This window comes from Pseudopipra pipra, chromosome Z, assembly GCF_036250125.1.
Source record: "Pseudopipra pipra isolate bDixPip1 chromosome Z, bDixPip1.hap1, whole genome shotgun sequence".
In the NCBI taxonomy this organism is placed as follows: Eukaryota; Metazoa; Chordata; class Aves; order Passeriformes; family Pipridae; genus Pseudopipra; species Pseudopipra pipra.
The window spans coordinates 705,287-726,254 of record NC_087581.1 but is presented as its reverse complement, the minus strand read 5'-3'; the positions used below and the strand labels follow the sequence as shown (position 1 = coordinate 726,254).

At 49.1% G+C, this 20,968-nt stretch overlaps 1 protein-coding gene across 7 annotated transcripts in view; it reads right to left on the bottom strand.

Annotated features, from left to right (window-relative positions):
* LOC135406561 (E3 ubiquitin-protein ligase NEDD4-like) overlaps positions 1 to 20,968 on the bottom strand; it is a 36,846-nt gene that overhangs the window by 12,703 nt on the left and 3,175 nt on the right. For 4 of the 7 annotated variants that reach the window (XM_064640874.1, XM_064640876.1, XM_064640875.1 and 1 more), the window contains exon 1: positions 1,399 to 2,370. In XM_064640874.1, coding sequence (XP_064496944.1) covers positions 1,399 to 2,355 — 957 coding nt within the window. In that variant the 5' untranslated portion in view covers positions 2,356 to 2,370. Of the gene's footprint in view, positions 1 to 1,398; positions 2,379 to 2,825; positions 2,880 to 4,375; positions 4,415 to 4,577; positions 4,660 to 6,254; positions 6,329 to 20,968 lie in introns of those variants that run through there. The other 3 variants (XM_064640878.1, XM_064640879.1, XM_064640880.1) reach the window with 2 other exon arrangements.

Below are 20,968 nucleotides of genomic sequence, written 5' to 3'. Positions count from 1 at the left end.
TCTGAAAACTTGTCTGAAAATTAAAGACAAGGGAGACCTGAGAGCCCCTTCCAGTGCCTAAAGGGTGTTTACAAAAGGGAGAGAGAGGGACTTTTTACACATGTCATAATATAATAATGCATCAGAACACGTTATTATGGGATTCTGAGAAAGAGTAAATATTTTTCCTCAGCTTAATCACAGTCATGTAATTGTCAGGGGCTAATTACTAATTTTGGAGAAGGATTCCAGCCAAGAGCTCTGCCTTTGTTACCAGCTCTGGGGGCTAAAAATGACCACCAGAGGAAGGTTCCCTCCCCCTTATCTGAGCCTGCTCTTGTTGCTTGATGCATCTGGTGTCTCTGGAACGTGTCTAAATCTGGACTTGCACAACATTTCTCCTGAAAGGATTTCTGAGGAAGCAGAGAAGAGCTGAGCCGGGCGAAACGCAGCTTTCCAGAGCCAGCGGTGCCGTTTCTGCTCGGGAGCCGAATTAGAATTCCCTCCCACTCCTGCAGCGCCGTGTTCGGCTCCCAACAAAGCTGCCTTTGTCAGCTCTCCCCACCAGCTGGCCAACGGGTCATTTCTCAAGTGGCTCCCAGTTTCCCACCCACCCAGCCCGGCCCTCTCGGCCCCCAGCGACAACCAGGCCGAAGGAGCTGCGCAAAATCCGACGCAGGGGGAATAAACAGGAGAGGGAAAAATCAGACATTTGTTTTTTTTCCCCTGTTTCATTTGCAGGATGAGATTTCGATGAATTTGGGGCTGAGAACACTTAGCAGGCTGCAAGTCAACTCAAGAAGCTTCTGCCTTCCAGATTTCCTTGCTGAGACGTCCTCAGGCTGCCAGGAAAAGACACGACACACTCCTGGAGCAGAACTGCTCCCTCACCAAACCTGCACCTGCTCTAGTTTATGGAGGTTTGATTTCCCTCTTTGGCAACCAAAGCTGAGGGACCCTCCCTGGTTTCCCCTCACGACGCCCACCCAAGAGCTCGAAAGAAGGTCATGGGAGCTGCAGAGTCATCCCTGGCCCTGCTGCAGGAGCAGCTGCCTCCGGGCTGCGTTTCAACAACCGAGCCGCCCGGGCTCGGGGCACACAAAACCAGCACGAGCTGCTTTCGTTTCCAGAAGGTGCCAAAAGATTTGGTTTTCAAACCAGGGCGCGCGAAGGCCTCGGCCAAGTCGACACGAACACCTAATTTGCCGTTTGGACGCTGCGATTTTTAAGAATCTTTCCGGCTGACGTAACGCCGAGCCGGGAAACGTGTGACGGCGGGGCCCGAAAATACCGCGCTGGATGGAACCACAGCTGAGCAAAGCTGTGTTAGATCAGAAACAGAGACCACTCAGGCTCGGTCCTGACAAAGGCAGAACGTTCCAGCACCGGCTCTGCCGGGCACGGCACACCGGGACTTACCACGGCGCCGGGACCGTCGGCGCCGACCCCCTGACTCTGCTCCTCGGGCCCGCGGGTGACAAGAATCCTGAAGTGCTGCTGCCTCGTGTTCTGCTCCGGCCTGATTTTAAACAAGCAGCCCTGCCCTTGAGGAATCCGCTCCCCCGAGTCGCTGCCCGGTATCTCTGACCTGCTCCTGCCGGCCCCGGGCGGCTCCGAGCCCGGCCCGTCGGCCGGGGGGTCGATTCCTTCCGCCGGCGGCTGCACGGGGTAGGAAGTGCTCCTTTCCAGCCGTATCCGGGGGTACCTGACCAATCTGTCTCCCTTTGTGCCGGTAAACCCGAAGTCACCCCCGCCCCCCGCGCCCGCTCCGCTCGGCGGCTGCTGTAACTGGAGAACAAAGAGCTTCTTCCCCGAATTCGCCGCCGGATCCGGCACATGCTGCAAGGACCAGCGCCGGGGCTCGGCGTTACTCGGAGCCTCCGAGCCCAAGGGAAGCAGAGTCACTTGAGGCACATCCGCGCTGGACGCCCGATGCTGGATCCTCACCCCGCTGACGTTCCGACCCGACGGCGCCTCGTCCGCCTCCTCCTTGGAGGGGACGGCACGAAACACTCGGTGATTATGGCAAACGGTTCCATTGGAGTTTTTGGGGGTCCCCCGCGGGCTGCCCGGGGCGGCAGGGTGGTTCTCCGGCGGGGCGGCGCAGCAGCGCTCGCCGAGGGCCGAGGGCTGGCAGGGCCCGGCGTCGTCGCCGCCGTCGCCCTTGCGCTGGAGCGAGATCTGCACGGAGGAGCTGCGCGTGGGCCGGGCCTCGGCGCCGCCCAGCAGCTGCGGGATGAACATGGCCGTGCTCCTCTTCGGGTCGCAGGCGTTCCGCGGCAGCCAAAAGTCGTCCTCCCCCCGCTCGAGGAGCTCCGACTCGGGGGCCGCGGGGCTTCGGCCGGAGCCAAAATGAACCCGCAGCCGACGGGCCATGGTTTGAGGCGGAGAGCGCGGAGGGAGAGTTAAAAACCAGAGGCATGGGCTCGGGGGCAAAGCAACCGCTTAGCACTGCGGCCCTGGCAGCCACAGAGAGCGCAAAGAGCCCGAGCGGCAAGCGGCATTCCGGGCATGACTGGGCAGGAGCAGCCGGTGTGCCGGTGACGGAGGGTCGGGTGGCGGCGGTCACGTGGCTGGTTCCCCCTCTCCAGTGTGGGGGGTTTGTTTTTTCCCTTTTTGTTTTTTTTTAACGGCCCCGTCCCAGCTGCTCCTTTTCCATCAGGGCGTTGATGGAAATCTAAACCGCGCCGGCTTAAAAAAGCTCCCCTTTGGGGCCGAGAGCTTCGGGGACAAGTTCCCAGAGGGAATATTTCAAGGAAATAAAGGCAAAATCAGCAGTTTGGGGCCTTCTCCCCCTGCAAACACAACCTGGGGGGAAGCAGAATTCCCCCCAGCCCAGCACTCACCAGCCTGTTCTCATCGAACACCTCGAAGAGGAGCCGGTGGTTGGTGGGGTTGACCTGCAAGGAAAAGAAATAGTAAAGAAATAATTGTGTTTATTGGGGAATGAATAATAAATAAATCATAAATAAATAATAAATTGTATTTTGGGGAAAATAAATCATAAATAAATAGTAAATAAAAAATTGTATTTATTGGGAAATAAATAATAAATAAAAAATTGTATTTATTGGTGAATAAATAATAAATAAAAAATAAATAAATAATTGTGTGTATTGGTAAATAATAAATAATAAATAATTGTATTTATTGGTAAATAAATAATAAATAAATAATAAATAAATAATTGTATTTATTGGTAAATAATAAATAAATAATAAATAAAAATTGTATTTATTGGTAAATAAATAATAAATAAATAAATAATAAATAATTGTATTTATTGGTAAATAAATCATAAATAAATCATAAATAAATCATAAATAAATAATTGTATTTATTGGTAAATAAATAATAAAAATTGTATTTATTGGTAAATAAATAATAAATAAATAATAAATAAAAATTGTATTTTTTGGTAAATAGATAATAAATAATAAATAAATAATTGCATTTATTGGTAAATAAATAAATAATAAATAAATAATTTCATTTATTGGTAAATAAATAATAAATAAATCATAAATAAATAATTGCATTTATTGGTAAATAAATAAATAATAAATAAATAATTTTATTTATTGGTAAATAAATAATAAATAAATCATAAATAAATAATTGCATTTATTGGTAAATAAATAATAAATAAATAATAAATAAATAATTTTATGTATTGGTAAATAATAAATAAATAATAAATAATTGTATTTATTGGTAAATAAATAATAAATAAATAATAAATAAATAATTGTATTTATTGGTAAATAAATAATAAATAAATAATAAATAAAAATTGTATTTATTGGTAAATAAATAATAAATAAATAATAAATAAATAATTGTATGTATTGGTAAATAGATAATAAATAAATAATAAATAAATAATTGTATTTATTGGTAAATAAATAATACCTAAATAATTGTATTTATTGGTAAATAAATCATAAATAAATAATAAATAAATAATTGTATTTATTGGTAAATAAATCATAAATAAATAATAAATAAAAATTGTGTTTATTGGTAAATAAATAATAAATAGTAAATAAATAATTGCATGTATTGGTAAATAGATAATAAATAAATAATAAATAAATAATTGTATTTATTGGTAAATAAATAATAAATAAATAATAAATAAATAATTGTATTTATTGGTAAATAAATAATAAATAAATAATTGTATTTATTGGTAAATAAATAATAAATAAATCATAAATAAATCATAAATAAATAATTGTATTTATTGGTGAATAACCTGCAGCCAGTTCCTGCTGAGCATTCCAACCCCTCCAGGAACACAGCAAGTGCAAGGGGCAGGAAGGTTTTTAAGTCAACATGGAAATAACAGATTTAAAATAAGATTAACTGTGCATGTCCTAGCAGAGAGACTTACCCTAAAATAAAATTCTTCGTTCCATTTGGGGTTCAGGGTCTGGAAAAGAAATAATATTTACACCCTGAAGTTTCTTTGGCTTTGCAATTTAAAAAATGAAAAAAAAATGGAAAAAAAAATAAAATTATTTTTTAAACACCAGAGTGTTCTTAATGTTCCCAAAGCAGTGGAATTAAGCAGAATAAACTGATTTTAAATGTACCTTTTTGATGGTTTTTGTCTGCACCAGAGCAAGTTCTCTGTTCTCATCTGCCACATACAGGGAGAGCTTCACGTAGGGGTCGCTGCAAGAGAGAAAATCACATTTAATGGCCTGTGATTGGGCAGCCAGGGAGAATTCCAGAGGGGATTTGCCACCAAAGTTGCCAGCACTTGGTCTGTTAAAAATCACAATAAATCTGATTGAAATCCAGCAGCTAAAAATCACAATAAATCTGATTGAAATACAGCACCTGACCTGTGAAAAATCACAATAAATCTGATTGAAATCCAGCAGCTAAAAATCACAATAAATCTGATTGAAATACAGCACCTGGCCTGTTAAAAATCACAATAAATCTGATTGAAATACAGCACCTGGCCTGTTAAAAATCACAATAAATCTGATTGAAATCCAGCAGCTAAAAATCACAATAAATCTGATTGAAATACAGCACCTGGCCTGTTAAAAATCACAATAAATCTGATTGAAATACAGCACCTGGCCTGTTAAAAATCACAATAAATCTGATTGAAATCCAGCAGCTAAAAATCACAATAAATCTGATTGAAATTCAGCACCTGTTAAAAATCACAATAAATCTGATTGAAATAAAGGAAAGAATAAATGAAAGAATAAATGAAATAATAAGGGAAATAATAAAGGAAAGAATAAAGGAAAGAATAAAGAATAAAGGAAAGAATAAAGAATAAAGGAAAGAATAAAGAATAAAGGAAAGAATAAAGAATAAAGGAAAGAATAAAGAATAAAGGAAAGAATAAAGAATAAAGGAAAGAATAAAGAATAAAGGAAAGAATAAAGAATAAAGGAAAGAATAAAGAATAAAGGAAAGAATAAAGAATAAAGGAAAGAATAAAGGAAAGAATAAAGGAAAAAATAAAGGAAAGAATAAGGGAAAGAATAAGGGAAAGAATAAGGGAAAGAATAAAGGAAAGAATAAAGGAAAGAAGAAAGGAAAGAATAAAGGAAAGAATAAAGGAAAGAATAAAGGAAAGAATAAAGGAAAGAATAAAGGAAAGAATAAGGGAAAGAATAAGGGAAAGAATAAAGGAAAGAATAAAGGAAAGAATAAAGGAAAGAATGAATGAAATAATAAATGAAATAATAAATGAAATAATAAATGAAATAATAAATGAAATAATAAATGAAATAATAAATGAAATAATAAATGAAATAATAAATGAAATAATAAGGAAAGAATAAAGGAAATAATAAATGAAATAATAAATGAAATAATAAATGAAATAATAAAGAAAAGAATAAAGGAAAGAATAAAGGAAAGAATAAAGGAAAGAATAAAGGAAAGAATAAAGGAAAGAATAAATAAAGCAGCTTTGCCTTGCCACGTTCTGCACTCAGCCACCAATTTCACCCAAAAAATTCAAGTTCATTAAACTTTTAATTGCTGCTTTCATGTAGACAGGCAAGCTAATGAACAATTTGTAAGCAGCATTACAGAAATGCAGGGAAAGCCACGGGGAGGCTCATTTATCCCTTAGGAAATTAGTCATTTCTATAGCTAAAAAACCTCCGAAAAAGAAAATTAACGGCTTTGGGTTGGTTTGGGCTCCAGAAGCAGCTTCTCCCCGGCTGTTACCTGGTTGGTTTTTTGGGAAGGGCTCTCTGGGTGCCCTCCAAGAGGCTCAGCCCAGCACCCACCTGGCTCCAAAGATGTCTTTTTTGGCCAGGTCGATGCCCGACACCACCTTCACCCTGAGGATGCGAGACTCCTCCTGCAAGAGAAAAGGAAATGTTTTAATTCTTGGTGCACTTCCAGCCTGAAGAGCAACAGTTGGCAAGAGGATGTGGAAGAGAAGAACCTCCCAGAAGGAGGTTTCTCTGAACCCAGAGCTGGTAAGAGTTCAGTGAAAGCAGAGTGAGAGCAGATTAATAACATCAGAGCCATAATAATGTGACAATAACAGCAATAAAACCAGAAGGGGATTTGCTGAACAGGGCCATTTCCCATCCCAAACTGTCCAGACCCCACAAAATTCCTCCTGCACTCTAAAGCTCTTCCAAGACAAGGGAGAAGATTCGTAACATTTTTGTTCCGAGGCGGCAAAAATAAGGAAGCCAGGTTCAAACTAAAACCTCCAAAATGATTTTTTTAAACCTGTCTCAGCACTTTTTGGTGTAAAGCAGCGTTCCCTGACACTTGGCACATCTCAGTGCTCCCTTCCCTGCTCGGATAAACCTCCCCTGAGCTGCAAGATCCCAGCTCCAATTACGGTAATTTGAGCCTGTGTTGAGAAAACAATGCCCCACTTTCCCCCCGGGTTCCTCCCGGGCTGTTTGCTTGCAAATTGTGAGCAAAGAAAATGCCTTCACTCAGAGAAGACAGCACAGAAAAACCCAGGCAGAAGCTCGAGCCTGCCCTGACCTCACTGAAGTTGCTGTTTCTACACTCTCAGTGTCACTCAGGTTTGTCTAAAAAGTCAAAATATTTATTAGAGTGGCATCTTATGCACTGAGGGCACCTCTGCACATCAACCAAATCAAAAGAAACCAAACAGAAACAGCCTAAAAGAAAAAAAAAAGGCAGGAGAAAGTCTCATTAGTGGAGGATCCCTAATTCAGGTTTTGCAAGAGGCAAAAGATGATCTAAAGAGACTCTCCAAAACACACCTGAAGTGGCACATCCCAGCTGAAGCATTCCAGAGGCTGGGACCCTGTTCCCCAGCCAGAGACACAGAGCATCCATCACCTGATTCACCCTCTCTGGCTGTGCAAGAAAATCAGGATTTGGGTTGGTTTTTGTACAGAGCTCCCAAATTCTGAGGGAGAAGAGCCAGGATCCAAACCCCAAAGAACAAAGTGATCCCCAGGCACAATTAGAGACTGGGAGGGTTAAGGAGAAGTGGGGATGTCATGTCTGAAGGCCAACAAACATCAGCTGGAGCCCTGATTCTCCAGCAAGCAGAGCAGGATAACAAGGCTGATCAGACACTCGGCTCAGCGGGACCTGGATCAGGGAAGAGGATCCACAGGAGGGGAACAAGGGCCTCCTCCAGCCCCCCTTCCTCAGGCATTGAGGAGTGGAGGAGGAGGGACAGGTCTCCAGCCTGAGCAAGAGGTCTAAAAAGCACTTGCATAATTAGATATATCTTAAAAAGCAAAGAGATGCCACGAGCAGTGGTGTGATCATGAGTTGTCTCTGCTGAACAGCTCCAGGTACCACAGGAACAAAAGGGCACAAAGTCAGTGTCCAGCTGTCCAGACAACCACCAGGAGAGCACAATTAAATATCTCCACCACTTAAATATCTCCACCAGTGATCAGCATCTCCTGTCCTCACAGAGCGTTCTCCCACGGCAAACATCACTTCAGCAAGAAGTGGAGAGAGGCAGCTGCTTCCCTCCCACCGAGGTGGGAGACTCCTGGACAGGATCTTGGGATGCTCCTCCCCTCCCTCCTCACCTGCTCATCACCCAGCAGCACCCTGGGGACACTCTGCCCCCCCTGCCCACCCTCCTGTCCTGCCCCCGCCGTGCCAGGGCCTGGTGAGCTATTTATTAGTGCTGACTATACCCATGCTGCCTTCTGTCCAATCATTAACACCAACTTTATGTTCTCCTGCCTCCTCCAAACATGGCAGAGGTTACAGAGTCCTCCTCTCTGCTGAAGGGTAACCTTTAGACAGGTTGGGTGTTCTCAGCTGCAAGTCCTGGTGCCATTTTAGGGGACTTGGAAGCTTAGGAAGTGGAAGCCAATTAGGCAGCAAAACCCAGACTTCACCTGCAGTGAACAAACCCCAATTCACCTCAGAAAACACAGATGCATTTAGAGATTATTCAAGAGAGTTCTGTGGGAATATTTCTCTGGATGATTCACAATTTGTTAACTGAACACCACACTCACTTCTCCAGCTGCTCTGAACAGCTAAAAGTCACTTCTAACACCCACTACAGCACTCACACAAAGAAAACTCATTATGGATTAATAAAATCCCCTGGAGCTGGGAAGTTTGGAGAAGAGTTATGGCAACAAAAGAGGAAGAACAGGGGCCGAGCACGGTGATCCAGGAGAGGCAGCTGAACCTGGACAGATGGGCTGTAAAACCAACCTGAGCAAGGGTTGGAACACATCTGGATGTTCTAAATGCCCACTGAGAGAAGAGGTGTAAGGAGGGAAGCTGCAGACGTCAGCTCCCGACAGGACACACGAGAACTGCCCGAACCAACGATCGAAACAACAAAATTAGAGCTGGGCTGGTTGGAATGAACAAGTGGCAAAGACCCCCCTCCCAGCCCCACCAGAGGGATGAGTCCCTCTCCCCTTCCCAGGCTGTCACCTGAGGGTCCCCAAGGCAACTCACCCAGCCCCAGGCCCGAGAGGCAGAGCAGGTTTCACCCCAAGCCCGCGTCCCACCCGCGGGAGCTTCACCTGAGCCGCGCCGGGGGAGGCCGGGCTGGGCCTGGGAGCTGTTTTTTCTCCTCTCCCCGTGGAGACATTTTTGATCCCAAGCCACGATAGGTAAATTTCCACTGGCTGGGAGGAGGGAAACCAGATCCTGCCGGAATGTTACCTGCGTGCGGAGACTCCGCGGATCCAGTTTCATCCGCTGGTTTTATTATTGAGTTTTATTGTGGGGTTTGCAAAACAGATCTTTAACTCGGGGCTCTGCTGGCAAAACACATCGGAATGGAAAAGACAACAGTCTTTAAGGTGGTGTTTTAACTGTGGCACTTCTGGTTTCCTGAAGGAAACCCCACACACACGGTCACCCAAACACTGCTCTCAACTCTGGGGGGAAATAACCAAGATCTGCAGTTTCAAAGCAAAATAGAGGATTTATTTGTCAGAGTGTTGGCTGGTCCTAAATCTCCCAGCAACTGAAACCCAGCTCAGTGGCAGGAGAGTGGAGCTGATTCTTACTTTGATTGATTAAACCACACACAGCCACATCCACATCCTGCACAGAGGATTCCCAGATGAGATTCTCCTGTTCTGACCCCAAGCAGGGTGCCCTCACCCCCAGGTGAGACCAGCCAGGAGGACACCACAGTGACTTTCTGAAGGCCACAGCAGGTGATAAGATTCAGGATAATTCTTGCGGTATCTTCCTGATCTCGAAACCGTCCGCGGCGATTTTGCCAACAGTGGTTGATACAATCTCAGCTCTGCAGTGCAAACAAACCCAAGCACCGGGGCTGTGACCCACATCTCCACTCTCCTCTGCCAGTCCAGCCCAGGAAAACAAACTGAAAAGGTCAGTAGGTCACAACCACCTACTCCCCTGGCCCGGGCAGGGAAGTGAAAATCTCCTTTCAGGCAGCCTGGGAACCCAGCTCAGATCTTCACCCCTGTTGATCGTGTTCCTGCTCCCCTGCAAACCCAACTGGGCCTTTTCTGACCTCTCAGCCCTCACTGCAGGACACCACAGAGCTGTAAAAACCCCATTATTTTCCCTAAAGGAGGTCTCAGGACAAGTTTGTCTTCCAAGTCCCAGCCCAACACCGAAAGCACATTATTAAGAAACAAATCACAGGGTTGACCTCAGGAAAATCTGCTCACAGGGAATTTTTCCTGCATTTACTGCACTATTTTTTACTAAAAATAGTGTTCCAAGGGAATTGGGATCTATTTTTATAAAAATCCACTGAATTCCACACAGCCAGCCAGACTTGAGCAATTTTAGCAATTGAACCAGGTCACCCGTGAGCCTCAGAAACCAAAAGGAACCTTAAATTAATTTAAAAGAACCTTCAATTAATGGACTTGCTGTACTGCACGAGACTTTACTCCCCTTATTTAAGTTTTGGGCCTATTTATATCACTCATTGAAAGAATTAATCCATGCAGGATGATGACAGGCCACTGACTCTGGTAAAAGAACAAGGCTGGTTTTATTTCATTATCCTCAGGTCAGGGCCTGCACAAACCCATTACTTTCCAGCAGGACTCCAGGACTTTTAGGCAAGAGAAAACCACAAAAATCCATGTCCCCAGTGGATGTCTGACAATTCTGCCCAATGAAGAAGGGGCTGAATTCCCAACCAGCAGCCTGCAGGAAGGACCCCACAGAAGGTGGGTGCTCAGGCACAACCATCAGGATTTTACCTTTCCCTGACCAACCTCTGACACATTTGAATTATAAAAAAAAACCCCACCCTAATCATCTTGAACTGGTGGTTCTGATATGAAATCCACCGGGCCCTTGACATTTAAACTTCTTAAAAGTGAAAAATTATGACTTAGGCAGAAAAATTATGACTTAGGCAGAAAAATTATGACTTAGGCAGAAAAATTATGACTTAGGCAGAAAAATTGTGACTTGTGCTTTCCCCTCCCCACAGAGAAAAGAAACCCACTGCTCTGGAAAAGGAGGAGTAAAATCAAACATGGACTCACCTACGTTCCTGTGCAGGCCACACAGCCCTGACACAGCCAAACACCCCCCAAAACCCCAAATTTGTTCCTCTGGGTAACGAGAGGAACAGGCTGGGAGCGCCCTGGCCCGGTGGAAGGTGTCTGGTACCAACCAGTAGCCACTCCAGTAGCCCAGTGAGGTGCCACCAGCTCCCACAGGCAGGGTTATGTAACCCTAATCTATATTTTTGGGAGGGATTTAACGATTCCAGACCATAAACAGGCATTCAATAAAGCTGTAATCCAACAATAAAGCGGGATTGGATTTTTAACTCCATCTCTGACCCCGGGGGCAGTTCCACCTGCAGAGCTGAGCAGGGCCAGCACCAGGAGCTGCTGAAACAGGCCCTGCTGGAAAATCCTTGAGAGGGGGAAAACTGCACTGCCTGACAAGACAGCAGGAAATTCAGCCTGTCCTTCTCACTTTAACTCCTGTAAAAGCTCTCCTGCAGCAACTCCAGCTCAGGGCAGAAGTGGGGACTGAGAGTTTTCACAGGGAGACTTCATTTTCTGCCACAGTTTGTTGGGTTGCATGAGTCATCCCATTATCCAAGCAGAAATTAAATTAGGCCTTCCAGCTCTGGGCTGCAGTTAATAATTAATGTTTCTGTGCGAGTTTCCAGCCTCCCCGGCGAAGAAATTCCTCCAAAGCCACGAACATTTCAGTGATTCCTGCACACTTATTGAGGGGGGAAGGTGGAAGTCTTGGGGGGGTTGTTTGTTGGATTTAGGAGCGTGGTTTGGTTTTGTTTCTCAGTTGTATCAACTGCTTGATGGAAATTCCTTAAGGATTTGCCAATAAATGGATTGTTGCTGGACCAAGCTCAGGGGTTAGCTCAGTCACTTGGTCCCAAAATGGTCCTTGACACTGACTAGACTAAGAACCACTCATTAAAATATTCCCCACTCATTATCCCAAACAAAGGCCGGACTTTATGTTGTGATGGGAATGTTTCATATTCCTGCATCCATCAGCAACCAAGTGCTGCCTCCTCCCACCGCTCTCAGCTCTCAAACTGTCATCTGGCCATTTTCTTTCCTCATCCAGCCTCCCCTAAAACCTCCAGGTGAGGCCAGAAAATGGTGAAAAATGGTAAATCACTGTCCCCCCGTCACACCTCCTGCCTCTAATGCACCTGAAAGCATTTATGGAATATTGGGCAGGGGGGTGATCTCTCCATGAAAAAGCTTCTCTGAGGTGATCCCACGGTGCAGGTTGTTCTCTTCTGCCTCAATTACCAACAATCCTGTCTTCCCAGCTGACTGGAAGCCTCAAAAAAAAAAACCCAGCTGGTTTCCACAGCAACACCAGCACCACACAGAGCTTTTTGAGTGTATTCCTGCCTCATCAGCTACAAACTCGATCATCTGAACTCTGCAGACTTTGGGGTCACTCAGGAACAGGAGCACACCGGGTGCCAAATGAGCTGGCAGGTCACCCACACCCAGGCTGTGCCCACTTTACGAGGTTTAGCTTTCAAACTGCAATGGAAACTCGTGAAGACAAACCCCAAACTTGACTGGCACCGGCTCGGGGACAGGGACAGGACGGCCCTGGAGGGCACAGGAATAAAACAGCCAGGGAGCAGGATTTCAGAGGCACACCAAGGGCTGGGGAGAGAAGCAGTTCAGCAGAGAGAAATCAAACCCTGACAAGGTGAAGCAACGTCTCTGTTGTCATTTCTCACTGACTAAAAAGGCAAATACTTTTGTTGGCTGATTTCAAGAATTGGTGGCAGTTTCTGTAAGCTACTCCACGGTGGGAAGGAGACCTGACACGCTGTCTCTGGATAAACAGAGGAGGAGGATGGCAAGCAGAGCACACCACCAAGAGAAAAAAAATCTATCCTCTCTACTCCCTTCAACACACCCCAAAAAACCTCCTCCTTGCTGCTTGTTTACGCTCCAGATCACTTCTCTCTTGGAAGATAAAGCACTTCTTCATCCTCATATCTGCCAGAGTTCTCAGAACTCCTTTGATTCCAGGCAAGGTTCCTAAATCCTAGAAATCAGGAATCTGCCAGTGCACAGGAACCACAGGCAAATGGAGGCAGGAAAAAATGAACAATTGCACATAAAAATACACCAAGTCTGCTGCCCAGTCCAGACATCACCTGGCAGACAGATATTCCACAACACAGCCCAAGAATCGAGTTCCTAGAGTTGTTTTGGTGGGGCTTTGGGGTTTGTTTTTTGAACTATTGAACTGCAATTATAGCTTCCAGGCCCGTGCAATTCAACCACATCTCTCAGTTAAAATTAATTACTAGTTAATGGCTGGTTTTTTTTCCTGCAGAAAACAATCCCTTTCCTAAGGATTTGTTTTCCCTTCTTTCTGGGAGAGGAAAAGGCAGTGGGAGCAGAGGAAGGGAGTGCTCCAGTCCTGGGAACCGGGCAGTTTAAGAACTGCACACCGGAAAAAGTGGGTTAAACACTTCTGAAAGCCACAGTTCCAGGTAAACCCTGGCAGCAGCTCCAGGCCCCAGCCAGCAGTGAAACCACATTCCTTCCTCCCGGGTAGGAGTCACCCAGGGTAGGAGTCACCCAGCCCGGGCCACATTCCTGCCCAGCTCACCCAAAACAAGAGATTGCACTGCTCTGCCTCCCAAAAGGGACAGAGCTGCATCTCTTCTGCTGCTGCAGTGAAACCCTCCCTCAACTCAGTGAAACATTGAAGAGGAAGCAGCAGTGAGAACAAAGGATGGAGAAATTTATGGAAGTTAAGGAGATTTCTCTGTTCGCTGACACCAAAATTTAATTACAATTAAATCAAGCTACTCCTGCCCGTTGCTATCACATCTACCACTTCCAACTGACTGAAGCTGTGAGATAACCCAGCCCCCACTGCTATGACAAGGCCCAGAAAGCCCCAGTTTCTATGGCACAGAGTTTAATTAAGCAAGAGGTCCTGGCCCCATCCAATCCTCCGGGACTGAGAGGTTGCCAGCGTGGTCTGATCCAGCTGAAAGGTGCAGCTGCCCCTGGGATGTGGCCTCTGGCTCCTACAGCCCCTGCAGACCCGAGAATGGTCTCTGTGCAGGAGCAGAGAGAACCTGGAGTTGCCATTTCCCATGACACAGTGCCCTCCAACGGCCAGCCCTTCTCCCAGAACCCAAGGAGTGCCTGTCCCCCCTTCCCAAAGGCAGCACCACCTGCACAGCACCCCCAGGACAGGCCAACAACCCCCATCTCTGAATGGGGGTGCATCTAAAATTAGCACTTCTTTGCTCCCTCACACACACATTTTAATACAAGTGTCTTCACATTAATTTTACATTAAAACTGGAATTCACTTCGTGTCCGTACCAGTGACCAAAACGTGCTGATAACTCATCAAAAGAAGGTTTAAAATGCAGGCTTTTAGAAAAATCTATTGACCTCCGGAGAACCACAGCCTGTTTTGATATTCTGCCACACAAGGAGATAGGGCTTGCCTATCATTTATGAAACACTTCCTTATCTGGAATTTTAATCATCATTTAAAGTTTACACGCTATGCCTGAAGCCAGTGCATTTAGAGCCTATAAAACCAATTCAGGAGGGGTTTTTTCCCATTTAAAAAGTCAATAGAAAGTCAGTCTTCTGAATTGCTTCTTGCTAAGATACAGTCAGCACTGGGAGCAAGGGAGGCCCCCTCACCCTGGGATGGCAGAGTCAGGCTTTATGTAACCAGAGTATTGAGAGGAGAAGCAGCAGAGCTCCTGTTTAAAGGTTCTGTGTTCACTGCTGGGCACCAAAGGTGCATCTTGTCCAGAGACACCTCAGCACAGAGACACCTCAACACAGAGACACCTCAGCACCCAGAGACACCTCAGCACCCAGAGACACCTCAGCACCCAGAGACACCTCAGCACCCAGAGACACCTCAACACCCAGAGACACCTCAGCACAGAGACACCTCAGCACAGAGACACCTCAGCACCCAGAGACACCTCAGCACCCAGAGACACCTCAGCACCCAGAGACACCTCAGCACCCAGAGACACCTCAGCACAGAGACACCTCAGCACAGAGACACCTCAGCACAGAGACACCTCAGCACAGAGACACCTCAGCACCCAGAGACACCTCAGCACCCAGAGACACCTCAGCACAGAGACACCTCAGCACCCAGAGACACCTCAGCACAGAGACACCTCAGCACAGAGACACCTCAGCACCCAGAGACACCTCAGCACAGAGACACCTCAGCACAGAGACACCTCAGCACAGAGACACCTCAGCACCCAGAGACACCTCAGCACCCAGAGACACCTCAGCACCCAGAGACACCTCAGCACCCAGAGACACCTCAGCACAGAGACACCTCAGCACAGAGACACCTCAGCACCCAGAGACACCTCAGCACCCAGAGACACCTCAGCACAGAGACACCTCAGCACCCAGAGACACCTCAGCACAGAGACACCTCAGCACCCAGAGACACCTCAGCACCCAGAGACACCTCAGCACCCAGAGACACCTCAGCACCCAGAGACACCTCAGCACAGAGACACCTCAGCACCCAGAGACACCTCAGCACCCAGAGACACCTCAGCACAGAGACACCTCAGCACCCAGAGACACCTCAGCACCCAGAGACACCTCAGCACCCAGAGACACCTCAGCACAGAGACACCTCAGCACAGAGACACCTCAGCACAGAGACACCTCAGCACAGAGACACCTCAGCACCCAGAGACACCTCAGCACCCAGAGACACCTCAGCACCCAGAGACACCTCAGCACAGAGACACCTCAGCACCCAGAGACACCTCAGCACAGAGACACCTCAGCACAGAGACACCTCAGCACAGAGACACCTCAGCACAGAGACACCTCAGCACCCAGAGACACCTCAGCACAGAGACACCTCAGCACAGAGACACCTCAGCACCCAGAGACACCTCAGCACCCAGAGACACCTCAGCACAGAGACACCTCAGCACAGAGACACCTCAGCACAGAGACACCTCAGCACAGAGACACCTCAGCACAGAGACACCTCAGCACAGAGACACCTCAGCACCCAGAGACACCTCAGCACCCAGAGACACCTCAGCACCCAGAGACACCTCAGCACAGAGACACCTCAGCACAGAGACACCTCAGCACAGAGACACCTCAGCACCCAGAGACACCTCAGCACCCAGAGACACCTCAGCACAGAGACACCTCAGCACAGAGACACCTCAGCACAGAGACACCTCAGCACAGAGACACCTCAGCACCCAGAGACACCTCAGCACCCAGAGACACCTCAGCACAGAGACACCTCAGCACAGAGACACCTCAGCACCCAGAGACACCTCAGCACAGAGACACCTCAGCACAGAGACACCTCAGCACAGAGACACCTCAGCACAGAGACACCTCAGCACCCAGAGACACCTCAGCACAGAGACACCTCAGCACAGAGACACCTCAGCACAGAGACACCTCAGCACCCAGAGACACCTCAGCACCCAGAGACACCTCAGCACAGAGACACCTCAGCACCCAGAGACACCTCAGCACCCAGAGACACCTCAGCACAGAGACACCTCAGCACAGAGACACCTCAGCACCCAGAGACACCTCAGCACAGAGACACCTCAGCACCCAGAGACACCTCAGCACAGAGACACCTCAGCACAGAGACACCTCAGCACAGAGACACCTCAGCACCCAGAGACACCTCAGCACAGAGACACCTCAGCACAGAGACACCTCAGCACCCAGAGACACCTCAGCACAGAGACACCTCAGCACCCAGAGACACCTCAGCACAGAGACACCTCAGCACAGAGACACCTCAGCACCCAGAGACACCTCAGCACCCAGAGACACCTCAGCACAGAGACACCTCAGCACAGAGACACCTCAGCACAGAGACACCTCAGCACCAGAGACACCTCAGCACCCAGAGACACCTCAGCACCCAGAGACACCTCAGCACAGAGACACCTCAGCACCCAGAGACACCTCAGCACCCAGAGACACCTCAGCACCCAGAGACACCTCAGCACAGAGACACCTCAGCACAGAGACACCTCAGCACAGAGACACCTCAGCACAGAGACACCTCAGCACCCAGAGACACCTCAGCACAGAGACACCTCAGCACCCAGAGACACCTCAGCACCCAGAGACACCTCAGCACAGAGACACCTCAGCACCAGAGACACCTCAGCACCCAGAGACACCTCAGCACAGAGACACCTCAGCACAGAGACACCTCAGCACAGAGACACCTCAGCACCCAGAGACACCTCAGCACAGAGACACCTCAGCACAGAGACACCTCAGCACCCAGAGACACCTCAGCACCCAGAGACACCTCAGCACCCAGAGACACCTCAGCACAGAGACACCTCAGCACAGAGACACCTCAGCACAGAGACACCTCAGCACAGAGACACCTCAGCACCCAGAGACACCTCAGCACAGAGACACCTCAGCACAGAGACACCTCAGCACAGAGACACCTCAGCACAGAGACACCTCAGCACCCAGAGACACCTCAGCACCCAGAGACACCTCAGCACAGAGACACCTCAGCACAGAGACACCTCAGCACCCAGAGACACCTCAGCACAGAGACACCTCAGCACCCAGAGACACCTCAGCACCCAGAGACACCTCAGCACAGAGACACCTCAGCACAGAGACACCTCAGCACCCAGAGACACCTCAGCACAGAGACACCTCAGCACAGAGACACCTCAGCACCCAGAGACACCTCAGCACAGAGACACCTCAGCACAGAGACACCTCAGCACCCAGAGACACCTCAGCACAGAGACACCTCAGCACCCAGAGACACCTCAGCACAGAGACACCTCAGCACAGAGACACCTCAGCACCCAGAGACACCTCAGCACCCAGAGACACCTCAGCACAGAGACACCTCAGCACAGAGACACCTCAGCACAGAGACACCTCAGCACCCAGAGACACCTCAGCACCCAGAGACACCTCAGCACCCAGAGACACCTCAGCACAGAGACACCTCAGCACCCAGAGACACCTCAGCACCCAGAGACACCTCAGCACCCAGAGACACCTCAGCACAGAGACACCTCAGCACAGAGACACCTCAGCACAGAGACACCTCAGCACAGAGACACCTCAGCACCCAGAGACACCTCAGCACAGAGACACCTCAGCACCCAGAGACACCTCAGCACCCAGAGACACCTCAGCACAGAGACACCTCAGCACCCAGAGACACCTCAGCACCCAGAGACACCTCAGCACAGAGACACCTCAGCACAGAGACACCTCAGCACAGAGACACCTCAGCACCCAGAGACACCTCAGCACAGAGACACCTCAGCACAGAGACACCTCAGCACCCAGAGACACCTCAGCACAGAGACACCTCAGCACAGAGACACCTCAGCACCCAGAGACACCTCAGCACAGAGACACCTCAGCACCCAGAGACACCTCAGCACAGAGACACCTCAGCACAGAGACACCTCAGCACCCAGAGACACCTCAGCACCCAGAGACACCTCAGCACAGAGACACCTCAGCACAGAGACACCTCAGCACAGAGACACCTCAGCACCCAGAGACACCTCAGCACCCAGAGACACCTCAGCACCCAGAGACACCTCAGCACAGAGACACCTCAGCACCCAGAGACACCTCAGCACCCAGAGACACCTCAGCACAGAGACACCTCAGCACAGAGACACCTCAGCACCCAGAGACACCTCAGCACAGAGACACCTCAGCACAGAGACACCTCAGCACCCAGAGACACCTCAGCACAGAGACACCTCAGCACCCAGAGACACCTCAGCACAGAGACACCTCAGCACAGAGACACCTCAGCACCCAGAGACACCTCAGCACCCAGAGACACCTCAGCACAGAGACACCTCAGCACAGAGACACCTCAGCACAGAGACACCTCAGCACCCAGAGACACCTCAGCACCCAGAGACACCTCAGCACCCAGAGACACCTCAGCACAGAGACACCTCAGCACCCAGAGACACCTCAGCACCCAGAGACACCTCAGCACCCAGAGACACCTCAGCACAGAGACACCTCAGCACAGAGACACCTCAGCACAGAGACACCTCAGCACAGAGACACCTCAGCACCCAGAGACACCTCAGCACAGAGACACCTCAGCACCCAGAGACACCTCAGCACCCAGAGACACCTCAGCACAGAGACACCTCAGCACCCAGAGACACCTCAGCACCCAGAGACACCTCAGCACAGAGACACCTCAGCACAGAGACACCTCAGCACAGAGACACCTCAGCACCCAGAGACACCTCAGCACAGAGACACCTCAGCACAGAGACACCTCAGCACCCAGAGACACCTCAGCACCCAGAGACACCTCAGCACCCAGAGACACCTCAGCACAGAGACACCTCAGCACAGAGACACCTCAGCACAGAGACACCTCAGCACAGAGACACCTCAGCACCCAGAGACACCTCAGCACAGAGACACCTCAGCACAGAGACACCTCAGCACAGAGACACCTCAGCACAGAGACACCTCAGCACCCAGAGACACCTCAGCACCCAGAGACACCTCAGCACAGAGACACCTCAGCACAGAGACACCTCAGCACCCAGAGACACCTCAGCACAGAGACACCTCAGCACCCAGAGACACCTCAGCACCCAGAGACACCTCAGCACAGAGACACCTCAGCACAGAGACACCTCAGCACAGAGACACCTCAGCACCCAGAGACACCTCAGCACCCAGAGACACCTCAGCACCCAGAGACACCTCAGCACTCAGAGACACCTCAGCACAGAGACACCTCAGCACAGAGACACCTCAGCACCCAGAGACACCTCAGCACAGAGACACCTCAGCACAGAGACACCTCAGCACAGAGACACCTCAGCACCCAGAGACACCTCAGCACCCAGAGACACCTCAGCACAGAGACACCTCAGCACCCAGAGACACCTCAGCACCCAGAGACACCTCAGCACCCAGAGACACCTCAGCACAGAGACACCTCAGCACAGAGACACCTCAGCACAGAGACACCTCAGCACAGAGACACCTCAGCACCCAGAGACACCTCAGCACCCAGAGACACCTCAGCACCCAGAGACACCTCAGCACAGAGACACCTCAGCACCCAGAGACACCTCAGCACCCAGAGACACCTCAGCACAGAGACACCTCAGCACAGAGACACCTCAGCACAGAGACACCTCAGCACCCAGAGACACCTCAGCACCCAGAGACACCTCAGCACAGAGACACCTCAGCACAGAGACACCTCAGCACCCAGAGACACCTCAGCACCCAGAGACACCTCAGCACCCAGAGACACCTCAGCACAGAGACACCTCAGCGCACAGAGACACCTCAGCACCCAGAGACACCTCAGCACCCAGAGACACCTCAGCACAGAGACATCTCAGCACAGAGACACCTCAGCACCCAGAGACACCTCAGCACAGAGACACCTCAGCACAGAGACACCTCAGCACAGAGACACCTCAGCACAGAGACACCTCAGCACCCAGAGACACCTCAGCACCCAGAGACACCTCAGCACAGAGACACCTCAGCACCCAGAGACACCTCAGCACCCAGAGACACCTCAGCACAGAGACACCTCAGCACAGAGACACCTCAGCACAGAGACACCTCAGCACAGAGACACCTCAGCACAGAGACACCTCAGCACAGAGACACCTCAGCACCCAGAGACACCTCAGCACCCAGAGACACCTCAGCACCCAGAGACACCTCAGCACCCAGAGACACCTCAGCACCCAGAGACACCTCAGCACAGAGACACCTCAGCACAGAGACACCTCAGCACCCAGAGACACCTCAGCACAGAGACACCTCAGCACAGAGACACCTCAGCACCCAGAGACACCTCAGCACCCAGAGACACCTCAGCACCCAGAGACACCTCAGCACCCAGAGACACCTCAGCACCCAGAGACACCTCAGCACCCAGAGACACCTCAGCACCCAGAGACACCTCAGCACAGAGACACCTCAGCACCCAGAGACACCTCAGCACA